The sequence below is a fragment of the Neodiprion fabricii genome, chromosome 5 (assembly GCF_021155785.1).
Source record: "Neodiprion fabricii isolate iyNeoFabr1 chromosome 5, iyNeoFabr1.1, whole genome shotgun sequence".
Lineage (NCBI taxonomy): Eukaryota > Metazoa > Arthropoda > Insecta > Hymenoptera > Diprionidae > Neodiprion > Neodiprion fabricii.
This window is the reverse complement of record NC_060243.1, coordinates 9389769-9410080: the sequence shown is the minus strand read 5'-3', so window position 1 is coordinate 9410080 and position 20312 is coordinate 9389769. Positions and strand designations below refer to the sequence as shown.

Genomic DNA, 20312 nt, shown 5'->3' with positions numbered 1-20312 from the left:
GCGAATGGGCGATATCTGACTCGTATAATTAAAACGCTCGCCTTGACTCATGCTGCAAACTTCACACTTTTCGGAAATCGCCCACTTTCCGCACTTGTAACATAATATATTGTAATAGGCTTGAGCATACTTACTTTATACATTGTTGAGCTTGCACATTACGGATCGATTTTGTGTCGGCCAGGGACGAAAATTCTAATTTTATCCGATCGTCTGGCGTAACCTACAACAATGCGTCATGGCCTCTCTTCTTGACGTCAAGAACGTTAAACGTGCTGGAGGGCGAGGCGAAGGGGAGTCGGTGTCAAGCTTTAGAATGAAAACAAGATCTTCTTGAAAGTTGGATCCGAGCAGGTATACCTTGTACGGTTTATACCTGTGTTTTCAGACACATACAACTCTATCGATTCACTTAGGATGAAACTTGATGTCAGGATCATGAGTATATTATACAGGTGTAGGTATTATAACTAACGCACAATTCGTGATTTGTAGAAAATCAGTTGCGTATAATGTTGTGATACATTTATTAGTTTTCGTTTGCACCGATTTTTTATTGCAAAATAATATTTTCACACAATCGTTGTTGGAGTCTCTTTACGTACGATAATGTTACGATTTATTGTCAAAAAAATTGTACTGGTTTTCGCCATTGTTGTAAATGTTATATTAATACGCAATTGAATTATTAATGCGGTAAAAAGATTTGGAGAAGACTCAAACCGAGCCGTAGAAGGCACATGAATGAGGAAATGATTGCCATTTATATACCGATTAGTAATGGTTAATAGTACCGTTATTTTTCCCTTACATACAGGTACTGATGTGTGTTTCATGTGTTATACATACAAAATTATTGTAGCGTTCGCTCTTATGTATAATACCGTAATATATAAGTTGTCAAGTTACTTTACATCATAGATAAATATCTTCTCAACTATAAGGCTAAACAAATCGCGTATGGAATAAGATACATGTAAAAACATATAAACGGTGCTACGATGACGTCAAATGTTATACGTACACACGCGCACATAATCACTCTGTTTGTAAGGCGCCATATAAATTTTCGGCCCATGCCCAAGATTTGCATTTTTCCATCTTTTTTTTTCTAATATTCATTTCTTATGGCCAACGCGAAATAAAAATTCTTGTTTTCGACAAGGTTGTACAGAGCGGCGAAATACAATTTTTATTTTCTTTCTCTTACTTTTCATTCTTTGTTATATAATTTATCACCGACTTCTTTTGATCAAAGAACATTAAGTACTCGACTTTGTATACGGACCATCCAACGATATTTATTTTATGGTTATATTCGTCTTATAAAAAATACCCTGATAAATTTCGAGCTTTCTCTACTCTCTATTTTACCGTAAATTATACACATCACACATTCCTACGTGAATATGTGCAAAAAAAAAAAAAAAATAAATTGGCAATGATAAATAACTAAATGTACTTTTAATGGTGTTAACGATACTTGCGATACTTAGTTTAATATTTCACAGCAAAAAGCACGACGTTTATATGCGTATAATACATAGCAAGCTGCGGATTTTTTTCACAGGATAAATTTCTTCGAAAATTATTCTAGTGTCATACCGTGTGAATGAGCGAAAATGTCCTGCGCGATGAAGAAATAGCATCTTCGGTTGGCTTTATATGTTGTGTAAAACTGGTGTTTACTAAACCGGCATGATATACGCTCTGATTGTCGTACATTGACATTGTGGCAAATGACGTCAATCTGAATCCCCTGCATAACCTAGGAGCAAAGCAACAGTAGAGTATCAACTATAAAACAGTGGTATTGTTGTATACAATATGAATCGTGTACATATACGCGCGTAGTAAAGATGCGAAATCGTCTAGGTCTAGTATCCCCACAGTAGATAAAAGCTGCATGGTCATTTTGTACATATAACATATATAGGTTGAAACGCGATTGATTAATAGATAGAACGAAAGACAAGCAAGCCGAAGTATTTAGTATTAATGGAATATATTTTTTTAAATCATTGAGCTTGACTAGACGTGGATTTAGAACGTCTTTGCATTCAAAAACCCAGATCATAAACGGGTGTCATGCACCGTGTCCGTTGCCCCGTGTCTCTGAAGTGCGCATAACTTACCGAATGACGACACAATTCAAACAGCATAAATTTCACCGCGGGAGGTGTGCGTTACCTTGTTTCGCACTTTGCGCGTTTGTGCGATTGTTTTTGCACTGGGTGGTGCTGGAAAAAAAACATATATCTCGGACACGACGGTGGTTGTTAGATAATCGTGACCGGCGCCCTCCCGACGCGGTTACTCATCAATCATCGTACGGCCGTAAAATCTACACGGGATATTGATTGATAGATGTTACCTATGAACGCGATACTTGGTGTAACAATAGTAGATGCTATATGCATGCTTCTTTCGTTAGGGAATTTAAGACTTTAAAAAATACACATAGAAATAATAACTGCAGCAATACTCGTTCGGATCGGATTCGAAACAGAGAATGCAGAGGTTTGTAAAAGTCATTCGTATAATATAAAGTATAACCAGGATGTTGACCAAAATTGACTTGTTCATGACGGTATCGGCTCGGTTGTCCAGGATGTATAAGGTATTTTATGGGTTCAACTGTCTTGCAGGATAGTAAAAAAGTTCCCTGGTTTTTATTTTTAAGTAAGAATAGTACTCATTTCGTTATTTTTAATTGAATACGTGATTGAACCGAGTTTATAGCACGGTTAATTATTTTTACTCTTTGTTTCTTCACGGATAATGGGAAACATTTCAGAATACTCTAAGAACGGCAAACGATTTCTGGCAATAGAGTATATACTATATACATGTACATGATGTACATAAATAAGCGTTCGAATTTTGAATAGTTGTTTGAATGCGATAGTCCACGGTTAAGCATCGACAATGCAGATCGTAGAAAATAGATGCGACGGAAAGTTTCGGTCGCTGTTTTTCGAAACATATACAGCAGTAACTCAGATAATCGTGCTTGGTGTTCAAAACAATTCACCTTTTACGGGACGAAGAGAGCATGCAGGCAATTGTTTCGGTCGAAGATACGAGCCTGTGTACGATCCATAGCCGAGGTTAAAACGTCCTAAGTAAGATAATCTCCCATCGTGGACAATACGTCGTACGAACACATATGCGAAAGCCGCGTCAGAAGAATGTAATTGGCTCTTTGGTGGGAGCATAAAATAGGATATTGGAGAGGGGAAACCGCATCGTACGTAGACGTTCAGATTACGGTCTAATTACCAATTCGATGTCCTCTGATAAAATTGACTCAACTTCAAAGAGGTTGATCATAAAAGACCGAACTTTGACGTGACAATTACAAAGCAAGTAACTCTACGAACACCGATGATAAAACAATTATCTTCTATGCTTTAAATATACAGGAGTTATCAGTTTTATCATCAGGGTCCGTAGAGTTACTCGGATATTATAATCGTGACGCCTCTATAAAGTTAAGTGAACTTTATCAGGGGCCATAGAATTGACGTAGATACGCATATGCCGAGATTACAAGAAAGTGTGTAATATTCGAAGTAGTGTATGTATCGCATATGCTGTGCGACCGGCGTAAATTGGACAGTTTAAACGACTTGGAAACCAGGCTGTCTGTTGCGGACACGCCTCCCAGCCTCGGTTGTCGGCCACCGTTCGCTGGCCGCCTCTCCTCATCCGCTCGGTATGCGTCGACACAACGTCGGAGGTCACCATTGACGCAAATCCATCCGATGCCACGTGACTCGGACACAATACCGTCAGAGAGACCACCTTTCATTAAATTCATACCTATATGTATTTATAGAGAGGGCCACCCACGCTTTCGTAATACACATAGACAATTATTTGACGGCACTCATTAACCTCCGTGTTACAAGACTCAATGTTAAGCGGATAATTTCACCTCAGTCATTACCGTCTTGGAGGTAGAGAAATGAGAAATAAAGCGAAGCGAAACCAACGAGGTCGACTCGACTTTTTGTATGCCAAACGATCGGTCTTTCATCGTTGACAATTAATTATCACGATCAAAAATATCATCTACGAAAACACGACGAGGCTGTCCCATTAATTTCACAGATTGGCGTGAGAAAAATATGCATTTACGTACTATGATCACTGTCGATAATCGCTAGAATCTAGGAGCTACGTAGTTTGTTGTTTCCGGTGTGGAGTTTTCTCGCAACAGTAAATACATAGGCTGTATTCGAAAACATCGCACGGACTGAACGCAAAACGTATCCGTATGCTTTTCTATCATAATGAAGGAACTATATCGGATACTGCGTGGACTGAAGCTGCGTATTACAGATTCGATTTCGGCGAATGAATTGAGGAAATTAATACGATGTACAGTGGTACTGTGGAAGCTATAAAAATTACTCGGCCGGATCCTTTTGTTTGATTAGATGCAACTAGGCATCACTAAATAACGCGCAATATCGAAATAATCCAACTCAATATTATTAGTGCACGCATGTAATACAATAGAGCGTCGATTATCCGAACGTCAGTTATCCGAATGGTGATTTGATTTATCCGAATCGTCAATCATCCGAAAGATTATTTAGTTCCTGATTTTTCGAATTACAGGCTGAACTTTCGTTGTAAAACGGAAGAAAATTGTGGACTTTTTTCCAAAGGATTAAACCAAATATGTACATAGACCTGCCACTTATAAAATATTAATATTAGTATAGACACTTGTTTCTCAATACATATATTTTATACACTATATATTCTATTACGTAAGTATTATAAATGTTAACCAAAAGTACTATGTATCGAATAAGAAGATAGTTCATTTGTTTGAAATACATTCGTATGTATCAGCATTGAACAAATCAACGTTTTCTTTGCATATTGTTCGGTTATCCGAATGGTTCCCGGCCCCAATTAGTTCGGTATTTATTTTCCGGCACGCGTAGTTGGCCGTATGAAATCGTATCGCTCGGCTCGACGGTTTTCCAAATCCTATTTTTTCCTCGTGATTGGATAGAAAAAAATGTTCACTGACATGACAAGTGAGTTATTTTCCTCATATTCGATTGATTAACTGAAAGCTACGCAAGAATGAAAACTAGCTACGGAAAAAAGAGAACAGGGACAATTTATTTTATGCTCGAATGCGGAGGTGATATGACATTACAAGGATCGAAAATAGAAGAATAAAAAATAAAAAACTTAATATGAATTTAATTGAAAACACGGGGATCGTGACGTGCGAGCAGCTTCGACAGTCTTTTACGTTGTATAATTAAGAAACTTTGTAACGCCGATGATCAAGTCGGTGAAAGTTCTTTTCGCATCGATTATGGAGTCCAACAGTAAACGATTACTTTACACACACGATACATGTACGATAATTTATCATATGCTTTTTACAGATTATAATTCCGAATAATACTACAGAGTATACCATCGAATAAAACATGATTTCAAATTGTTTAATCGTTAGTTTTGTTCGCTCCGAAAAGAGACTGGCGTAAACACTTATGAAAACGATTTGTATGTTTTTTTTTTTACACACCTTCTTATGCGGATGTTTGTTTGTTTTGTCCTACGTTTATAAGCGTATGAAATGATATGTGGAAAGATAGAGATTTCTTGTTTAAAACAAAAAATTATCCGTCGAAATAAAAGTAAGCAACAGCAGAAACAGAAAATGATGGAAAAAGGTCTTAAATTTTCGAATATTCTCACGTCACGGATTTTATTCTTTTATTTCGTAATAATCTGAACAGCCAAAATCAATAATTTAGCTGAGATATTCACGTCGTTGCTGCTGTGATAATATAATCGCTTATCACTACTGTATCCTGCTTAAATTTATTCAACTGATTAGGACGGGCGAGTCTTTGACGTGGGTAGCTGCTACTAACGCGGTTGTGAAAGAAGCACAAAACCCCCGGTTGCATAATAAATCGAGTTGAACAAGGTCCGAAAATTATGAAGAATGAAATAGTAGTCCTCTCATTCAGGATTTTGACAATTACCGGGCGAGTTTGTTTACGTGTTTAATTTCACGATACCTTATCGTTCTCCATAAATTCAAATATACAAATAATGATCTAATAACGAATCTCCGCGTCGGATTCCCGAATTCCTCGCTAAATTTGAAATCACTAGAGTTTGCATCTTCCCATATATACAATGAAAACTTGGGTTAGTTCAACACCGGCTGAAAATAAGATGGTTATTGTAATATCTCGTATCGGATTGTCCGAGGAGATTGGTTGTTTCTTGAACCGCGTTATATCATTGCTGGAGCAGCGTAAGAACGTTCTGTACGTTTGTGTTAAGCATTTGCATCACGAAACTTCAAATATAGAGATTGAAATCAGCAGGGTAAGAAAGATCGGCGCAAAATGAAGAAGCGTTTTGGACTTTCGTTGATAATTAGGCTGTTGCGTAATTGTTATAACGCAACGTGTACATCAGGAATTATGTATATGACCACGGTGAAAGGTAAAGAAAGTGAAAAAGAAAACATTTTTAAACTTGCAAAAAAAAGATACGTCATTGAAATCGTTAATAAAATTATGAATGTCTGAACGTACAGAGTTATACAATAAGTTTGCTGCCATCCACCATACATTTAGTTTAAGAGATTGCGCAAACATGGTAAATTTCGTTTTGTACCGAACAAATGATTGGCTTATTGTTTAACGGAAACGAAGCGAACACTTACGAGTCGTTGAGTCTGAACAGCGACGACAGGGTTTTTGCTTAAACTTAAGACGGCTTCGAAAAGTAGTTTATAGGCGATTAAATTATACATTTAACATATAAGTAGGTACAGTGAAGAACTGTAACTGTCAGATTAAAGAAAGAATCGAATGATAAAAAGTGTGCAAAAGGCTTATGGAACGAACCTGTTTAATCAATTCTAAGATCCCCCGAATTTTTCACGATTTCACGTAAAATTCAAGTTCTTACGCGATTCGGTGAAAAACAACTGATTACATTATGTCAGAACTCAGAAAAAAAAACACAGCTGTGTAACCGACATTTTTCAACCTAGTTGACTATTAGCACAGTTTTTATTTTATTTCTATGGGTGTGTGTAGGTGCTGAATTCTACACCAATCATCCGCCTAAAATTCGTCAGACTGATTCATCAGTTAATTATCATAAGCAAATAGTAATCTTCACACATAATTTCGGTGAAACTTATAAGATACGTGCACATCATTAATTTTTCCTTAGTTTGAAACCATTGTCGAAATGACGTGTTTTTACGTGAAAAAAAAATCAATTCGCTATTTAGAAAAGTGGAATCTTATTAGTGAGATTCACCAGCAATATGTTCTCAGATTGGTAACAATCAGAAATCAGATGGCACTTGATCAAAAGATTTTAAACGTGATTTTCAATGGTAAAATAATTGTTACTTTCCTTGAATTTTTGAAAATATCTTCCCAACGCGATTTTTAATTCATGTAAATATGTATATAAAGTACAACTCATTAATACCTAATAAACAATACAAAGAGTTTTATCAGAGACATGGTTGAGTGGTTTCGCTCTGAAATTTGTTTTATACAAGCTGTTTATACAAACGTACATATAAATATGGTATCTTTGCCTATATACAGAATGTCTAAAAGAAAAAGAGCAAAGACCAGCTTTTCCTCCTCATTAAGTTAACGAGCAATATTTGAATCAACAAGTTGGCAGGCAAGTTGTTTAGAGATACAACGATCTGGATTAACCTTGTACCCGTAAGTGTATTACTTTTGCAATAAAAAAATCTCAAATAAAACAGCATTATATTCTCCGTGAAACTTTTTAAATCACAAATGGCGGCATAAACGGTTGACGAACTTACAAAATTTTAACGAATCAACGACACACTTTCTGTTTAATATTACAAATTGTGAATTAAAGCCAGGATATCTGTGTATAAAATTTATAAGCTTTGTGTAAATATGCTTATAAAAAATCTTATTTAAATAGTCAGTCTATCAAATAAGTTAAAATTACAGTGTTATAATTAATTATAAGGTTAACTAATTCGATTATTCTGCAAGAGATTAACTGGATTCGAATCATATTTACAAATTAATTGAATATTGAGTCAATATAAAATTCTTACCTTTGTAGAAATTAATTTCCATGGTTTGGATTTTCAGAAGTTGACAAAATGCGTATCAGGTATTGCAACATCTTTACTAATTCTTGCTCTTGTTCGGCATGTGGAACAGAGAGTGTCAATCGACCCAGTACTTCTTGGATGCTTTGAAGAAAACCAGCATTTCTAGCAATTAGTTTACCCTTTTGATTGTTGCTGACAAGAGACCAAAGCATAGCACCTGCTACTCCAATTTCAGCCAATGATCCTTTGCTAAATATATTATGCAGCAAGTTGATGAAATCAACTGCAATAAAGAAAAATAATACAAATAATCAGAACTTGATTATAGCGTAAACAAATCATATGTGCCCACGAAGTCAAACCCATTTTAAAGGAAGTCATATTTATGATATTGTAATTCTGGTTTCGCCAATAAAAATTAGCATCGTGTGATTAACATTTAAATTTTCGAAATTAGTAGGCTTGAGCCATGGTATCATTCTGCGCCGAATAATTGAATAGTAATTACAAATTTAGTAGATAGGGGCAGAGGTAGTAAGACCTGGAGGCAAATTAGTATGGTATTGCAAACAGCTGAATTTGATTAATCGATGTTAACTATTCAAAATATGTAGGAATGTAACAAAAATGGTGGTGCAAGTGCGAGATTTTGACTGTCTAAATCCACTGACAACTTACACAATGTATCATAGGGAGTTGCATACGTAGAATGCATCAATATCAAATATAATGCAACCACGATTGCCACAAAGTTCAGATTTTTAAGAGTGATCAATTTACAATAATAAAAAGAAACATGATTCAAACTGGAAACACTATTTAAAAAAACCAAATATGAAGTCCATACAGATGCTAGTGAAAATTTAGATCAACCAAGACACAAATCAACTTATACCTATTGAAGAACTATTTGAAAATAATTTAAATTGAATAACTACCTGAACTCAGAAGCCTTGGCCTATTTGCCATGTTGAATCCCAAATTCCGTAGTATTGATATAGCCAAAATTCTAATTGACGATGATGAGCACTTAGCTAATTGGATCAGAACATCCAAACCATCCGTAGCCTGTAAATTAATAATCATAAATCATTGATAGATTGTGAATTATTACACTTGTTAAGATGAAATGAAGAGGATATAAAAAAAAAAATAAAACAATTGACAGTACTATTTTGGTCAGTAATCCTAGGAGTAAGCGACTGTAATCAAATAAATTACGGAACTATAAATTTACATACTTTTGATACAGATATCTGTCCTTCTTCGTGATATGTAAAGTCGATCAAAAACTCTAAGCAGTATATTTCCACCAGAGGCCATGGTTTGACTCTTTTTGTTGTCATTGGGTGAATTTTAGAGAAAAACTGCAGCAGATTACTCTGAAAATGGATACAATGTATAGGCGTTAGCTATATCTACAAAAGTTATAATATAACTGTAATACTCATTCTGCAAATATTACGTACATGTTTGATTACGTTTCTATTTCAGAAATCTCAATGTTTAATATAAGTTACAAATAAAAAGCTGAGCCATATTTCGAGACAACAGCGTTAAGTTACACAATAATATTTATTCACAATACACAGAGCATTGCTCAGCTCACCTTCGAAATTGAGACTCTGCACTCATGGATATGAGTAGCATTCCGTAAAATATGAAAAGCAAAATGGAGTTTGTGATTGTCAAAGTGATGACCAGCTTTCTCAATTTCTTTCGCAGCCAAGTGTATCATAACATGAATCAAAGCAACAGTGTTTGGCGTTTTTCTGAGTCCAACTCCAGGTAGTGTCGATGTTAATGTCAGAGACTGTGTAGCTGAGAACAATAGAAATGGAAAATACATTTTTTTAAGAGAAAATTCATACCTTCTAACTGGTGCAGTCGAAATTGAGGAAAAATGATATTTAAAATATGAAAGAATTACGAAATGAAATAGTTTCAAACCTGTGCAAAAAAATTAAGGATGTATAAACATGCTCTTAATATAAACTACCTTCTTGGCAATGAGTTGTAAACGTTGCGAGTAATTTCAGTGCAGAAATTGTTACGGATTTATTCATCGAAACCCAAGCCCACAATTTATGCAAGATGTCCGCTAATCCAGCTTTCGCCATGGTTTTTTTCATTTGGAGACCGTTGTACATAAAATTCATGAGTAGCGTAAAAATACACCCTACCTCGTGAAGTAAAGGATTCATCTGTAAAAAATATGTCGATCCTTTTTTTTTGATCACTCACTTTCTATATTTAAAGAATTATTTTAAACATGTGTTCATCCTACAGTTTGTGTGTGGTAATCACTACATAAATATGTAAAAAATTGCAGCACCATTATAGTATTCGTAAGCTGCGCACCACTTAAATTACAAACATCGATTTGACCAAATTAATTTTACAACTAACCAAACATATATCGGTCTGAATTTAATTGCCCAGAACTTACTTTATTTTCTCTGTCAAAGCCATTCTTCTGAAGTTCCAACGGTTGTAAATTGAGTTTAACGTATAACTCTTTTAGCTGCATCATTGTAGTTTCAGGTAATCCCTCCTCGAGTGCAGTTTTCTTAGCTTCTATGGATACGCATAGTAAGTTTGTAAAAGCTCCAATTATGAGATCCTTGTCGTCCGTTGGTTTACGATTTTTTTTCAATCTAGTGTAACTGTGTGCAACATAGAGTTGCAACAATGTCTTACAAATTTCCGAACCAATCAGAGCTAATTTTCCATCTGCAGTTATCCTTTCAGTTTTGTTGCAAATATTTTCCCCATTTAGATCACCATCATCCAATTTCTTCAGATGCATGTTCACGTTTTTTATCGACAGTTTATTTACATCTGACACAATATCCCTCAAGCTTACTTGTTTACGCCTATCGGAAACTGTAGTGTGACTTGTATCTAGTATAACTTTCAACGAAGCATCCTTTCTCAATGGCACATCACTCTGAACTTCATATGACAGGAGAGATGCGAGTGAACCAATTGCACTCATTTGAAGCTCAGAAGTAGAATTTTTAATGGCAATGCACATCGAAGACACCACTAGTTCTGGTCCACATAATTCGATTGCAGATTGCACAGCCTCCGAGCATTGATTCTCCGAAATAGCGAGAACAGCTAACAACTTATAAATTTCTGTCCAAAGTTGATTACGTAAGTAAACTAATCTTGGCGTCTGTGTATCTGTACAAGCAAAATGCATAATCAGTTTATTTATTGCAGCTAATTTCAACAGAGATTTGTGAAATGTAAGAATTATTTTGAAATGGTGTGTACTTACAATATAAAGTATGATTTAAAAGACTTATGACCAGATAAAGTGAGTCGGGAGAAAAGTTTACTGTAGTCGTAAGCTTGCTGTTGTGTGTCACACACTTTGTGATTACCGTACATAAGCCAGTATACATTTCAATGACATCACAGTAATGCACTAGACCTTTCCTAGATTCAATATTCTGTGGAATACCTTTGAAACATCTATGAATCCAAATAAAATGAATTATCAGCATGATGAATTTGATGAATGAAAAAAATTCGAGGAACATAGCGTATCCAAAAATTTACGTACCCAAAAAAATATTTATCTATCGAATGTTCATAGAGTTGCCGAATGATATTATGCTCATCAGCATGTATTAAATCAGTGAGTAATGTACAAATCGCTGTGATTAGAGACGGAGTGGATACAAATTGGAGAGTGTTGTCTTCCTCTGTAATTTCGGAGTCCTTGCCTGACACTGTAAATGTATGTGTGAATAATTTGAAAAAGAAAATGGTTTGTAGAATGAAAATTTGAAACAAAAATTTGGAGAATATAGTACCAACGTACGCAAGTTATATTCCTCGTGACAATTATAAACCTGGGTGACATGTTTCCGTGATAACAACGTATTATCAAACGTGCCACTATGTTCGGATTGCCACAACATAACTTCTTCACTAACAGTACTAGATGGATCTGGATCCAGTGTTGATAGCAAATAAATGTTAGAGCATATTAGACTGATCTCGTAATAAATATTGCTCTGTTCAGCAAATATTAAAATAGCTTCAGACTTTAGTGAATCTGCCTAAAATTCGTCAATTTAAAACAAAAATTAAAGTTATTTTGCAATTACAACTTTCCTATATTGCAATGAGCTTAACATTTAGGATGACTTTGAAAGAGGATGCTTACATATTGATATGCCGATGATTTGCAATTCCGTAGAACATTGCTCAAAGCTACAGCCGCTTGTTCTCTCACTATACAAGATTCCATTCTGTTCGTAATGTGATCAAGCAGTGCATGGCACAATTCATTCGGAGCTAATGCAACGGCGTTTAAAAGTTGTACAGCTGTATGTTGCGCAGCAGTCAATCCTGCAAGTAACTGGAGTGCCGATGCTCTAACTAGAGGATCTCGATTCTGCCAAAGCATTGGCAACCAACTGAGACAACTTCCCCCGTTGTACCAAAATGTTGCCCATGTCTGAGAATTATGGTACTCTTACGATTAAACGTGTCTATTGGAGTTCAAATTTTTAAAAGTGCAACCGTAGTGTAGAATGAAAAGAAAAGAAAATTCAGAAGCATGGAGTCAACTTTCATTTAAATGTAAAAACATTGAGAAGATATTTGTTTCAGGAATATATCTCTCTTTACTCACGTTTTTATCAACAGTTTGTTGCATCTGATACAGTAAATGATTCAAGCACAGAATTGAGTTCCTCGTTATTGAAAGTCCCATGTAACTATAAGTTCCTGCTCCATGAAATGATATGATCAGTTCGATCAATGCATTGCCAAGTGAAATTAACAAGTTCTTATGTTTGTTCCACTGACATTTTCCCGTCAAGTAAGAAAGGCAGGAGAGGAGCCAGTCGAGATATGCTAAAAATTGCAGTAATCACCCATTACACAATGAGAAAAGTAATCACAGGATTCTACCAGAGTGGTATGTTTGGATCTATTACATACCTAGATTATAGAAGTGCTGCTGATCACCAAAACAAAGATTGGAAACAACAAGCTCAATGAAATTAATCCACGATTCATCTTTCGATTTTTCATGAGTTTCATCTGTCGACTCAGTTGCTGAACATGCTCGAGCCAGCTTAAGTATGGCCTGATGTGCATCCTGGGTGTTTGTATCAAGATTTCGAAGTAAATCGGACAGAGATTTTGTCATGTTTTTCATAATCTTACAGAGCCAAGCATTGCTGCCTAGTGTCCAATACAAGGTAAGAATTGAGTACGTAATTACAATTAATATAAACTTTAAATCTTAAATAAGGGGAGTTAAAATTTTGAAATAACTTTGACCCTTCAAACCTACCACTTTTTGTAATGTTCACAAACGAGTAGAGAAACGATAGAACATGAACGAATAGTTTGGAATCTTCTGAGTTCGTGGGATATGATAATAAAAACCGTTCAAACGATTGTTCCCAAGGCAGAGAAGTAACGTCAGATAATTCGGTACACTTTGACATATCATACAACTTCAGATACCTGCATTGTAGGTGTTATGTGAGTAACATGAAGAATAAGCTTAAAAATATAAATTTAATACCTTTGCAATTAATTTCATACCACTTACACAGTAAGGAAATCAAGTGCACATATTACTCCGCCATGGGTAGTTGAATTCTGTATGTTATACAGTTGTTGTTGACAACAGTAACGTACCGAACTCAGTTGGAGACAAGTGAATTCAGATTCGTGGATCATTAGTCTTTCTGATATCTGAGTGTTGTTTATTGTATGGATAGATTTCCACAATGTATCGAACTTGTCATTCCATTCCCAAGCCCAATACTGCCTCACAAACGTCAATGCCTTTTCATTGCTGCTGTGAAGAACTGATTCAGGGTTTGTTAAGAAAAAAAAAAAGGGAAACTTTCGCCTCTTCAGACTTCCTCTACCAACATATATGATGGCCAATTTTTTTAATACTGAAGAGTCACGTACCTGACAAGTCTGGACACCTGTGGATACTGGTTTTCCAATGGCATTTACTTGTGAATGGCAACCTCATTCTTGCTACCACAATATATGGAAGAGATACATTTATAGGATTTGGTCTATCTGTTTCTTTGTCCCCAACTCTAAGAATGTAATCGCTGTACAACAGCAGGCAGAGAAGATGTGATCCATTGTTTTTCACGCAATCGTTATTTGGAAACAAAAATAAACCTACAAAAAACATATAATATATTTCAAATTACTGTAGTTCAGTTACAGAATATGATTGAAAGAAAATAAGCGGCTTGAGCATCAGTTTGGAATCATTCTTACATTTGCGAGCTTTGTTTACCGTTAGAGAGAATGGGATTTTAAAAAAACAGCTATTCTAAACAAAGATATTAAAATACAACCCTAAAAATTACAGCAAAGAAACTTGGGATTTCGGCAATTAAAAAAAAAAAAATCTCTCAAGCAACCATCTTTGTAATGAGTATGTAATAATTACTTCGAAGAATATTCAAATATATTGCAGGTCGGCCTGCCAATTCGTGTCTTGTAGAGCTATCCATTGAGCAAATCAACTTCAGTATCGTCAATATAGGGATTACAGAATCTGGATAATTTGTGTACTCCTGTTCAATCTGGAAATAAATTCAAATTAAATAATGAGTACTTAACTGACAATAAAATTAAAATGTGTTGTTAATCACGTACATACCAAGGCACTATCAAAGATTTTTAATATCAACTCCAAGCCGTTTTCGTTGATAAAAATACTATGTAGCGATGAATCAGTAAGCATCACACTAATTTGTACTAATGCTGATTTCCGCATTTTTGGGTCAACTCCAGGCGCATTAAGCATCTCAATAACAGACAATAGACTGCTTTTCTAAACGGGAATTATTTCAGTCACAATAATATGTATTTTGTCATACAGTTGCAAGTTTTAACTCAAATTCGTTTCATTTCTTCTGAGCTGTAACTAAGTTTTGCATTGCAAAGTATCAAAATCATAAGTAAATAACCTGATAATTGCCTTGGCTTTGTCTGATTGAAGAATTTCTATCGATTATGCAGACAGAACTCAGCGGCAGACCGTGAAGGGAAGATAACCGGGGTAACTTCCTAACAGAATTAGTTTCCTTTCCCAACAGCCAGATGAGCCGACAAACAGCCTCTTCTCTAACATCAGAATTAATAGCGAACAAGAGCCTAGTGTTGCCCTTCAAAACCTTCAAAAGGAGACAAGGGAGAAAAAGTATAAGCGATAATAAAAATCACAAATATGTGGTAGAGTTTCAGATCTGTATATAAGTTACCTCAATATATGGAATTTGGATACTAGACCACAAATCAGGGTCTAACATTTTCAACACACATGATCCTAAAGTTGACTTAGTACTAGCAAAACATTGCAAAAGGGCATGAGCTGGCGAAAGGACTTCTAAGAAAGTACGCCACCCTTCTTCTCCAAATTGAATTTTTGCTTTGAGTAAATATACTATAATTTCTTCAGCCAAGTTTCTTAGCTAGAAAACGAAACAGGTATGTCTGATGAATTTCGGATAACTGATAAATTAAATAAATATGCAATCAATGTTTATTTATACCTCCAGATTTTCATTGCCCAGTCCATGACAAATAATTTCCACCAAGACACTTGGTTCCAGAAGAAACGATATTTTACTCCACGAATGTTTTCCTTTAGTGAAAGTGACTCCTAAAATCGCTACCACTAGTTTATGACATTCTACATACATTGCCAGTTGTACATCCACATCGTTATTCGCCAATAAATTTAGTACCAGTTTTGTAGCTAATGTCTTATCGTTAGGATCTATGCGGCACCTTGAAAACGTGATCAATGTTACCAAAGAAGTAAGAGGTCAAATTTAACTAAAATCATACACTACCAATACTCACTCCTCGAGATTTTGTAAAATTGAAACTGCCTGTTTAATTATATTGAAGTTTTTATGATACGAAAAGCATAATTTTGAGGCATAAATCTTTTTTAGAGCAACTGGCATGGGTAGTTCATTACTATTTTTCATCAACGAAATAGCAGCCTCCATCGATTTCGTTATTAGACATGTTTCGTCAAACAATTTCATACTCTCGCGCTCTTCTTTACCATGAAATTGCTGTGATTGTGATAAAACATAACAAGAATAATCAACCAAATATTTATCCGAAATTCATCCGTCCGGATAATTTCATAGCAAATCTATTGTCTGATTTGGTAAAATAAAGAAAACTTACTCTTGCATATTCTTGTAAAATTGTGTGCATATCTGGATACATTAAGTACGTTGGTGCATCCATAACAGCAGTGACAATTGCATGCTTCAATGGTTTGGCAAGTATCAAGTCTGCTAATTCTAGTGGAACAAGATTACTAAGCAGTTTTGTCGTAATGCATACAAGCTGCAAATACGTTACTCTGCAGTGATCCAGACTGGAATATGATGCTAGATATTCAATTATCTCGCCGAGCAGATTTAACAAGGTCTTTAAGCTTTCGTTCACTTTCAAAGATTCGCTGTCGCCACAGAGCCAAATGTTGGGCAAAAGGCTTATATTTAATAGCCGAATAAGCTCAGAAGCCAAATCTGTTACATGCATAACATTTGTCAATGGAAATGCAGGATCGATTGGAAGACCCAAAAGTAACAAAATATTCTTTAGTGTCTGTATGCAATAAGTTGGTATCGTCATTTGCTGTGATTGTAAATCAGTGTCTTCTATGTTATCTACAATACTTTGACTTCGTTCGCTTGTACCCTAAATGGAAAAAATATGTTGAAAACATAACAACGCAGAACACCACCAAAGGTATTGTTAAAATTGTTTTTACGTAAAATAGTTTTCAAAAATTAAAGTACAGTAAGGTCAAAACAAAAATTGTCATATTCTAGACTTGCATCACTCACCGTGGATTGATATGCTTGATAATTCACTTCTGGAAGTCCAGGATCTGGACTGTCTCTTTCCTCGGATGAAGGGTAGGTCGCACTTTCCACATTTTCTGCCAGCAGCTGTGATCAAAAAATAATATACAAAAATATAAAGGTATTACAACTCTCTTTGTAAGAGTTGATAAGCAATATAAAAAAAAGTTAATAAAAGATGGAGATGAAATCAAACGATGGAAAAATACGATTCATAATTCACCTTTTGTTTTTTATTGGCGACACAAGGATCACAATAATAGTAAACACGAAATCTTAAAGAACGTGTCAACTTGTACAAAGTTTTCAGCAACGCCGTAGCCATCTCTGAAAAATTACCTTCCTCATAATCCTCGTTTGCTGTAATAAGATTATGTAAAACCTGTAAAACATATTAACCATTACTCCAAACACTATAAACCATATGGAAAAATTAATGAAGCATCAATAAATAGCCATGCCTCTTCATTGGGATATATGTGTGGTTTATACACAATGATCCATGTAATATAGAAAACAAGAAAATATTACCGTGACAATAGCTGGCCGTTGCAAAAAAACCTCTGCTGGAAAATCTTGCAACATAACGTTTGTGATGAATTGACACGTATGTAGTATTAGAGTTGTATCAGTTACATTGTGCAGTGCTTCTTCAATAGCAGCTAGCACACCTCTGTCCGAAGTAACCAGAGGCTGCCAGGGCATAACTAGCCATCTTATACCACCATCCGTCTTTTTGTCAATGTGTGTTCCATCTCCACATTGAAGAGTCGGATCAAATAGTGATGTACTGAATGAAAATCACTTATAATACCACTCAAAAACTACAAATTTGAAAGCAGTTTTATTTCATCATCACTCATAACATTCAAGGTGATCCTATACCTTTTCTTGAGAAATTCAAATTACTGTGAATAATTTTTCTAATTAAGTCTGCAGAAAGAAGTAAAACCGATTTTCTTTCTCCTAACGAATTGTCTATGGAGAGGAAACTGGAAGAACGTCAAATTGCAAATTCACAATTTTGTAACAAATCATGTAAATAATTTAATGTAGGATCAGGCTGTGTTGGATCAATGCCCTTTCCAAGTATGAACGGAAATTTAGACAGTATTGTCATTTGCGAGTTATTCACTCAGTTTCATGTGTGAAAAATCGAAATTTTTTTATGAATATAGCATTGCCTTGAATTTGTTTCACATATGAAAAAAATAAATTTTATATTTTTAACTTCAAACTGCACACCTTATTAATGATGCAGTTTTTGTTGTAGAAGATTGCAAAACACTATTACTCGCTTCAATGTCTCTAAGCTGGAGATCTGCAGTTTCTGTGGAAGATGTAACAAACCGACCTGGTCTCTGAAATCATAGAATTTTGTGTATAACTGGAATTGAAACTGTTCAAATATCCTCACAATTTATACATTGAGCCACATCTATTTCGTTGATACTTATATTTAAAACTCAATGGAAAATGTAAAAATTCCTACCTTGATAGTTCGAACCTCCATATTGGCAGACCGTTGAGAATTATTTGTATCTGTAGCAACAGCCTCAATTTGATACAATTTATTGTGAAGTGCCGGATCGAGATGGGCTCGTAATTCACGTATTTCATTTTGAAATCTGAGTCTGCCGAAGGCGTTTGTATAATTTTCTCCATTTTCCTGCGAACAGGTGAACAACACGATCAACATGTTAAACAAGGCTTGGAAAAACATGTGCTTCAAATTCTGAGGCATGTTAATCATACTGACATTCCTCGCTTAGCCACAGGTACACTTTTATCAGTTCGATGGTAAGTGGCGGCAATTAATAACGTGATAACTGTAACAGTCTTTGATTTCTCTTTTACCTGAATTAATCGTAGTAGTAAATCCAAAACTTTTTCTGGCTGTGGGACGTTTGGAAACGTGAACCAATTGAATAGTTTGAGAATAAGCTCCTTCTTGACCGCTTCACAATCGCAACCGAAACCAAGATCAAATTTTGAAATGATACTGTCGAGTGCTCTCAGGCGGATTTCATCGAGTGAATGGCCTGAAAATAAACATCCCAAATTGAGAAAAGATATTTATGTACGAATTCCAAAATATTATCTGGATACCCAAAGGAATTGCCACAGCTTCAGGTTACCTAATTTTTTTATGTGGACCGACGTTATCGTATTAATACTGCTCATTTTGTAAATCGACCATATCCATCGGCGTTGTTATCAGTCATCGTTTAGGTTATAAAACACGTTTGAAAATTCCACCGCAACAAACCATGCGTTCGGAAATTAGCTCCCAGTACTGTCAACAGTCATTCATCTCTTTTGCGCTGCCGAATTTGTGGATAAGTCTGTCTCTGTCCTAGGGAATTTTTTGCGCGGTCAGTTAGTTTCGGAACGAACCCAAAGCAACAACGACGACGGAAGTCCATGAATGACTTGAATAACCAAAGGACATGCTGAAATTCAGTCGAGACTGAAAGGTGCGTTTCTACCACGGTTCAATTAATGTTAATCATATCAATTTTAAAGCATGAATATTCGTGCAAATCATACTGATTTATCCAAAGAACTGATTTACTTGTCACGAAATTTAGCTGGAGCTCGTTAAGAACGAATTAACGTCCAAAAGCTCATTAAAATTCTTGCCAAAACATGAAATGTGATCCGCTTGATGGCGACTAGATTTTCGGAAACATATTATTTGATAATACGAAAATTGTAACTGAAATGAGTCACCCACTCAGATTTTGACGGAGTTTCTATGCTCAAAAAAATATGCCATAATCCAAAATATAGCACACTTACGAAGAAAAGCTACTTTAAAATCACGTGTGCATTTTATTGATAACCTTAAATTTTATTCTTATCATATTTCCGTTTAGATTTCATCATGAAGAATCTAGGTAACTTTTATCTTTTTTTATTTGATACTCGTAAAAAGAGAAACTATTGATATCTCGAGCGAAAGGTCAGAAACTGAATTCCGAACACACTATTCACCTGTGCTGATATGTGACCAGATTCGTGTAAAACAACCTGTTGACTCGAGTTTACTTTGTAAGCTATCTACTTTAGTTAGTACGCTAATTAGTTTAATAAATAAGAATAAACTTGATATATTTCTATAAATTTATATTCACGATGTTTTTCATTTTAATAAAATCCACCTCACATATAATAATACATTTAATGCGGTTTTTAAACCAACGGCAATGATCTGCAATCGCAATTATAAATCGTAACAGCTGATTTGCCAGTTGTGTTACGATAAT

At 35.3% G+C, this 20312-nt stretch overlaps 1 protein-coding gene across 4 annotated transcripts; it reads right to left on the bottom strand.

The window, feature by feature from the left end:
- Positions 1-423: 423 nt before the first annotated feature.
- Positions 424-19337, bottom strand: LOC124181943 (rotatin). 4 transcript variants are annotated; one of them, XM_046568678.1, is made up of 30 exons: positions 19182-19337; positions 18901-19085; positions 18536-18712; positions 18289-18404; positions 17575-17833; positions 17267-17425; positions 17026-17130; positions 16355-16876; positions 16016-16236; positions 15703-15940; positions 15412-15621; positions 15118-15324; positions 14808-14981; positions 14595-14730; positions 14093-14317; positions 13722-13983; positions 13458-13633; positions 13100-13345; positions 12789-13012; positions 12318-12611; positions 11970-12210; positions 11709-11877; positions 11421-11617; positions 10584-11323; positions 10134-10338; positions 9744-9955; positions 9376-9516; positions 9073-9202; positions 8135-8417; positions 424-1768 (listed from the first exon to the last, which is right to left on the bottom strand). In XM_046568678.1, the coding sequence occupies exons 1-29, from the start codon at positions 19225-19227 to the stop codon at positions 8146-8148; spliced, it is 6489 nt and encodes a 2162-aa protein (XP_046424634.1). In that variant the 5' UTR covers positions 19228-19337; the 3' UTR covers positions 424-1768; positions 8135-8145. The 4 variants fall into 4 exon arrangements, with proteins under 4 accessions (XP_046424634.1, XP_046424635.1, XP_046424636.1 ...); XM_046568679.1 differs by lacking the exon at positions 424-1768 and adding an exon at positions 4425-8062; XM_046568680.1 differs by lacking the exon at positions 424-1768 and adding an exon at positions 4425-7935.
- Between the last annotated feature and the right edge of the window lie 975 nt (positions 19338-20312).

Coding starts and splice junctions, on each gene's coding strand:
- LOC124181943 (XM_046568678.1), bottom strand. CDS start 19,227: ATGAGCAGTATTAATACGATAACGTCGGTCCACATAAAAAAATTAG. Junction 18,713..18,900: donor TACTACTACGATTAATTCAG/GTAAAAGAGAAA, acceptor ACCTGTTCGCAG/GAAAATGGAGAAAATTATAC. Junction 12,211..12,317: donor AATCATCGGCATATCAATAT/GTAAGCATCCTC, acceptor GACGAATTTTAG/GCAGATTCACTAAAGTCTGA.